At 41.0% G+C, this 7,098-nt stretch overlaps 1 protein-coding gene across 1 annotated transcript in view; it reads left to right on the top strand.

The window, feature by feature from the left end:
• Positions 1 to 502: 502 nt before the first annotated feature.
• HUNK (hormonally up-regulated Neu-associated kinase) overlaps positions 503 to 7,098 on the top strand; it is a 48,219-nt gene continuing 41,623 nt past the window's right edge. The window contains exon 1 of the mRNA XM_053456702.1: positions 503 to 661. Within this exon, the coding sequence (XP_053312677.1) occupies positions 561 to 661 (101 nt within the window). The 5' untranslated portion in view covers positions 503 to 560. The remainder of the gene's footprint in view (positions 662 to 7,098) is intronic.

Raw genomic sequence — 7,098 nt, 5'->3', positions numbered from 1 at the left:
GGGAAAATGCATGGTGTGGGGGGGCATTCTGCAGAACCCCCCCATGCGTTTGCAAGGGGGACACGGTGACAATTTAAAGGGACCATGCACAGGCATCAAAGTGCGTACGATGGCTGGATGACACAATCTATTTGGGTTACATGCTTTTCATAAACATTCCCGTCTCCCGGTTATGTGTCGAGGATGTATCCCGCGGTGTATTGTCTCATGATTCGCTTTGTCTCCCCCCCCAACACCCTTTATTCCCCGTCGCTGTTCTAGCTCGCCGATCACGATGTTCATGTCCCCGCTATATTGTTGTCTCCGCGCTGTGTTCCCATCTAGCAGTTGCTAGGCAACTAAACACTAATGTCTACTTCCCCGATCTATAATGTGGCTTCTGTTAACATGCAAGAAATTGTGCAATTGAAGCTGATAATGTGACTATTTGTAACCAACCAAAAGCCGCTCAGACCCCCCCCATCATGGTTTTTCGGTGTCTGATTTTCTTATAGTCCGAGACGCGAGGAGAGAGCAGCCGCACATCGGCAGATGCAGCCGCGCATGTAACATCGCACAACATGGTTGTACTCAATACCGTGAGATCTCCGTGCATCGCGGAGAATGCCGAGGAGCAGCAGCCTTCAGAATGGACTGAAAAGGAGGATACCCTAGACATCAGGTAAATGCCATTTATTAGTCGCAATATTAATTATTAATATTTCACGGCATCTAGATTTCTAGCCATTGAATGCAGAGCACATATAGATCCTATATACAGACATACAATCCCCCCCCAACTCCCGTTGTATCTGTATGTGTAAGTGTGTAATCTGTACAGCGCCGCAGTATATGTTATCACTTAAATCGTAATAGAAAACGAATCACCGATGGTGCAGAAAGCTTTCTATTGGAAGCCAAAGCTACCGTTTCGTGCAACATCGTAACATTATTCGACGCAGCGGCTCGTTCCTGCAACATGTGCTGACAATAAACCACAACGTTCTTACAAATAACACGCGCTACGTTACATTCTCCCTATAGCGAGACGGCAGATTCCGTACTACAAACGGGGAGAAAAGGACTCGGAATGTTAGAAACTCTTTACGACGTTCCATATGAAGAAGCTCTGGTTCTGTTGCACAGAGTTTGCCGTCAAACACACTTTTTGCTTTTTTTTTTTGCCTGTATTCATATTGTGCGTAAACATCGCATTCCTCCATGAAGTAGTGATTTGGGGAGCAGGTCGCTGGGGGATCATCACCTCGTTACTGCCGTTATTGGGTCATTTGATTGTGTTTTTAAGAAATTGGACTGATGGGATGTTCTGGACACAATGAAGAGTTCTGGTAACAATGTTAACAATGTGTGGAACGGATAGATAGATAGATAGATAGATAGATAGATAGATAGATAGATGATAGATAGATAGATAGATAGATAGATAGATAGATAGATAGATGGATGAATAGATAGACGGACAGATAGATAGATAGATAGATAGATAGATAGATAGATAGATAGATAGATAGATAGATAGATAGATAGATAGATAGATAGATAGATACTATATAGATGGATGAATAGATAGATAGAGATGGTAGGGATAGATGGATAGATAGATAGATGGACGGCTAGATAGATAGATAATGTAGAGATAGATAGATAGATAGATAGATAGATAGATAGATAGTGGTATGAGCTGTAATGTAACGGCAGACACATGTGCTATACACGTTTAGGTAGATCTTGTAACATACTTACGTTATTCACATAATAGCCCCGGCTGGGTTTGATTACAATACAATAAAATATAGTTTATTACATCACTTGGATCCTGGCTGTTGTGCCGGAGCCACGATCAGGCGACACGCAGGTTGGTTTCTTTGTCCCCGTTAGACACACGTGGTGCGTGTTTTTGCATGTGCCTGTGGATATGGGCGGGTGATGACTTGTCTCTCATCCACATGCAAGCTTTAAATGATTAGAATAACATTTATCATTTATCATCACATCGCTTTGGTGCTGGAATCTCCTTTGTTGAGTTGGGGGGCTTGGGGTTTTTTGTGAACTGCTCACAAAGATCAAGCTACAGATCTTGCATGAGGCTCTGCGCAGCGGAATATGCTGGCGCTATATAACTAAGCAAGTAATACTAATAACGCCACCGATGGCTCAGAACAGATACCATGTGCTGGTGCAGGTTACAGTTTGATGGGTATCTGAAGCTTTCTATTGCTGTTATTAATAAGAAAACATGGATATTGCTGCTTTCGCCCTAGAAAAAGTATTTAGTTGAAAGTGATTTCTTTTTATTGGTCCAACATGGAAAAGATGTCTGTCTCTTCTTCTGATGGAATGTGAATTCATTATATCTGAAGCAGAGACCTCTGACCTCCCAAAAGCTTACGTAAATTAATTTCTGTTTGTCTTTCACCATTGTATATGCACTGTGGGGTACGGGGCCAATTTCAACGCCACACACTCCGCCGGACAATGAGCCCTCTCACAGCTAAACTAAAACTCACTTTTTAGTGATTAAACTCCATCTTTTAGAATAAGAATGTCTAAGGAGGCAAAGCGTTGTAGAATAAGATATGTAGTGAATGGATCTTAAATCCATATAGTCCTCGTAGTTACAGCGCTGCAGAATGTTACGGCGCAGTATAAATCGATGAATAAGAAGCTAGTTATTATTTTATAGCTAGCAATACTGTAATGATGTTATATTTGGGACTCGTGCTATATATAGTATAAAATATGCTTGTGCTGATTCATAGCAGTGTTTGTTTACATTTTTTTTAGTAAACCTTTTCAAATTTCTGCAAGAGGAATAAAAATGTGGTCAAGCTCATGCATGCATATTACTAGCCACTAGGTGGCACTATATCAGGAGAGTTTAGGTAAGTGGTCCCTAAGCGCATAAAATCAGGAACATGTAAAGTCACCACCCAGGTGGCATGCTGAGGCTGATGGTAGTTGTAGTCCAGTAAAAGATCCAGGTGGCATGCTGAGGCTGATGGTAGTTGTAGTCCAGTAAAAGATCCAGGTGGCATGCTGAGGCTTATGGTAGCTGTAGTCCAGTAAAAGATCCAGGTGGCATGCTGAGGCTGATGGTAGTTGTAGTCCAGTAAAAGATCCAGGTGGCATGCTGAGGCTTATGGTAGCTGTAGTCCAGTAAAAGATCCAGGTGGCATGCTGAGGCTGATGGTAGCTGTAGTCCAGTAAAAGATCCAGGTGGCATGCTGAGGCTGATGGTAGTTGTAGTCCAGTAAAAGCTGACAGGCTGCAAATGTTGATAGGGTATTTATATATTTTTTTTAAAACATCCTCTCACTTAGATTTGCCTGCAGGATAATCGCATAGCCAAGCTTCTTCACACCACCAGTGATGGGCGCTGCAATATTTAAAGGAAAGGGTCGGCCCTGGAGTGATGCAGTCTGAAGTGGCTGCTGGTCTTCCTTACTCAAAGTATAAGACCCTTCCGCAGCCACCATCTTTAATATAGGGTACTGGGATATGACATCATATCCCGACACTCCTTGTCTTAAAAGAGTCTATTGAGGCTGTAGCAATCCAGCTGGTAAGATCAGAGATCTCCCCTGAAACCGACCTACACCAGAGGGGTAGTCTGCCCAGCCCGGATATGCCACATTATGCCCCTGCTTCTGGCAGTTAGTGGAAGTGGCCCTTTTTTTGCTGGGATTTTTTTTACCCATTAAGAAACAAAAATTGCCTCCTTTGCCGCAAACACCTCTCTGTGTATTATTTGCATGCTGAGTTTTACGACTTGTGCCAGAGGTTTGCTTAAGAGGATTTCCAGATTTTGACTTGTGCACGAGGGTCATGTAAACCTTCACATTAATAAGAAACGGCTGATAACAAGGTTTAAATGTCTGGTTCTGTAAAACCGCCAGTTAACATGGAAGGCCGCCTAGTAACGCTATCAAACATTTCTGAAATCATTTCGAAACTTTGCATATTTCCTCTGTGTGCGTCCTTTTGTTCTCTCACTTTTACTCTTTGAATTTCATAATATACAGATCAATAGTATAGCATAAGCAGCAAGCAGCCCTTCATTAAACAGCAGTAGTAAGAATATATACAAGTCATAAAAAATATAGTGTATTGCTGCTGTAATACTCACTTGTTCCACTAGATGGCAATAATCATCAACTCCGTTAAATGTAAAAAAATTAAGCATTTGCCATGTTCCAAATTTTCCATTTAGTATAATAGTATAGTTTTTAAATCATTAATCCAGCAAAATAATTCAAGACGAAATAATCATCATATTAAAGCAATATTATCACTGAGCAAAATAGAATGTAGTAATCTATCGTCATTCTCTATGATATATATTGCATCTTGCTGTGTTTGTGTGAAGTGTATGTTATATTCTCCATAGAATGTGTAATTCATTATAACAAGAAAAAAAACCTACAGAACGGTTAAATGAAATGTTAATGCTAAATAGAGAACACCCTCAGTGATGAAAAGTCCATGCCATCAGTCCAAAAAAGTCCAAAAAAGTCCATGCCATTATAAAGCATAGTATGTACTGACCAATTCTTTCCTCTACTAAGATGCAGATATAGAACATGCATACTGCAGGGCTGCATTCGAAGCATCGCTGCACTGTAGAACGCATTTTATAAACATGTCACGGCTTCAAGGAGCCATCTGGCCACTTAGTTACAGAGGCTCCCAATATGGTCACCACATGGAGAACAGTGCAGTTTAACAGAAACCGAGCAGCTGCCACATGGTCACGCTAACACAGCGCACACTCCGGCATATGCTGAGGGAGATGGCTGGTCTGGCCAAATAAATACACATCTGAACTTTCCAAAAATGGTTTCCTGACCCGCAAAACAAGGGCATCTATAACCCGTGAGGGAGATATTTGTAATGCTGCGATCGGAAACATCTGGCCATCCATCATCCTAGTGGATCGAGGTTCTCCAAATCCGTGTCCTAAGGCTTTCCAGCACACCAGGACTTCCAGATGACACAGAGCACTCTGCTCACGGCATAACAACACGTTAACTAACGAATGACATTTAATTAGAGAAACCCTAAAAGTCGAGTTTGCTTATACCTCTTGAAAACATAGTTGGATAGCTGCGCTGTGGACGTGCAGGCATGATGGGAGTTGCATCTGGCGTGAAAGAGATTGCCAGTTCTGTCCAGGATTAACCAGTTGGCTCTGAGCTTGAGTGCTTTTACTGTCATTTAAAGGGCTAAAACAACAGAATCAGGCCCAGGCTGGCCGATAGCGCCCCATATACCCAATATGCCGCTCCAGCACCAGATCGTGATTGGAGGTGCATGACCGCTGGCTGGATCCCCAGCGAACCCACATATGTCATTTGGCGGCCACTGGCCTTAAAGTGCCAGGGCCGCGTACTCATCCCCCAGTCTGGCCCGGGTCAGCATGCATTACAGATAATATGGTAGTGTAGCTAGTATTCCTTTTCAGCTAAATTCTTGTTGAATATACTCTTGTAGATACTTTACACACATGGTCCCCTCTTGTAACAGCTGGTAGCATTTCAGTAATGATCCTGCCATATGCAAAAGAATCCCATCACACCCCGTTACACCCCGTATACCACAGATTATTATACTTGGCTTCCTGAAATTAGCTTTTAAGAGTAATTAAGAGTTGTGTTGTTTCTACTTTTAGAAACAAATAAATGAACTCAAATTAAGGACTAATCCAGACCCGTTAGTCTGTTTCTTACTGATTGGCATGGAATAACATCATCTGACCATTCACCCTTCCTACAAAGATCTACAAATAACCTCAAACATATTATTGCATTATAGACTCGGACCTTAATCAGTCCTCGCTCTTGTCTTAGATTCAGGAATCTTATGCCTATCCCATGTATGTTTAAATTTCTGTCCTGTGTTACTCTTAACCACTTCTACTGGGAGACGGTTCCGCTTATCTACCACACCTCACTAGAGGTGACCCAGGGCAAAAGGAGACTGGTTCGCAACTCTCAATGACACTCACGCTATTCTATCGTGACCAGACTACGGATTAGACTTGTGCATTCGTCTTCGGGCGAACATGAAAACGAGCACGAAGAGGCCGTTTTTTTGTTCGTTCCGAAGGAACGTAGAACAGAATACAGTGCCGGCAAACCGTAGGCGAAGACGAAGACTCACAATCACGAAGAATCGAAGATTCTTCGTGATCGTCTTCGTTTTTGCCGCGCAACCGCCAAAATTTCAAACAGGAGTGAGCTGATCCTCGTCTGTCCAATCAGCTCACTCTTGTGACGTAACGCTAAGGGTCTCGTCCAATGCCTGTGCTGCTGTTTTTTGAATTCTGAAGGCGCCTTTATAAGACCAGAGCTTGCCTGAGAGATCCATTCATTTTTCGCTGTGACTGCTTTGGCAACACTGCTGTGCTGCATCCGAGCGTTACAGAGAGAGATTGTTCTGTTCTGTGTGAGACTGGTAAGCCTTTCTCACAGTGTACTTCATCCTCACTTCAGTGCTACTTAATATAATTAATTTAATAATAATAATTTGATTAATTTAATTTTTTTAAAATTAATTTGTCATCAACTTTAGTGTAAGTGCTGTTGAGTTGACAGTGCACCCAGTGCCTCAGTGGCACTGGGGTGCCCTTGCCCTGGGCTGGCACTAGTGCCTATTGCCTGTCCTGCTTAAATAAATTAAATAGAATTTATAAATTACAATTTAATAGAATCTATAATTTAATAGTTCATTATAATATATATATATATATATTTGTCAGTCATATATATATATATACTATAGTATACTAGTGTAGAGTGTACTGTAGACATTCATCTACTAGTGTCTAATTTAAAATCAGTAATATTAATTAATATAATTAATAATTGAATTCATTATAAAATATATATATTTGTCAGTTATAGTTAGTAATAGTATACTAGTGTAGAGTGTACTGTAGACATTCAGAACATCTACTAGTGTCTAATCTAAAATCAGTAATATCAATAATTCTCTAATTCTTTCTTATCTTAATAGTTAATTAAATTAGCTATAAATAAAAGTAATAATATTAATTAATTACTACTAGCGTATAGTTCAGCTAATCTTATTAGTACTGGT

This window comes from Spea bombifrons, chromosome 2 (assembly GCF_027358695.1).
Source record: "Spea bombifrons isolate aSpeBom1 chromosome 2, aSpeBom1.2.pri, whole genome shotgun sequence".
NCBI lineage: Eukaryota > Metazoa > Chordata > Amphibia > Anura > Pelobatidae > Spea > Spea bombifrons.
The sequence above is the reverse complement of the archived record's forward strand: the minus strand, read 5'-3'. Positions and strand labels throughout refer to the sequence as shown.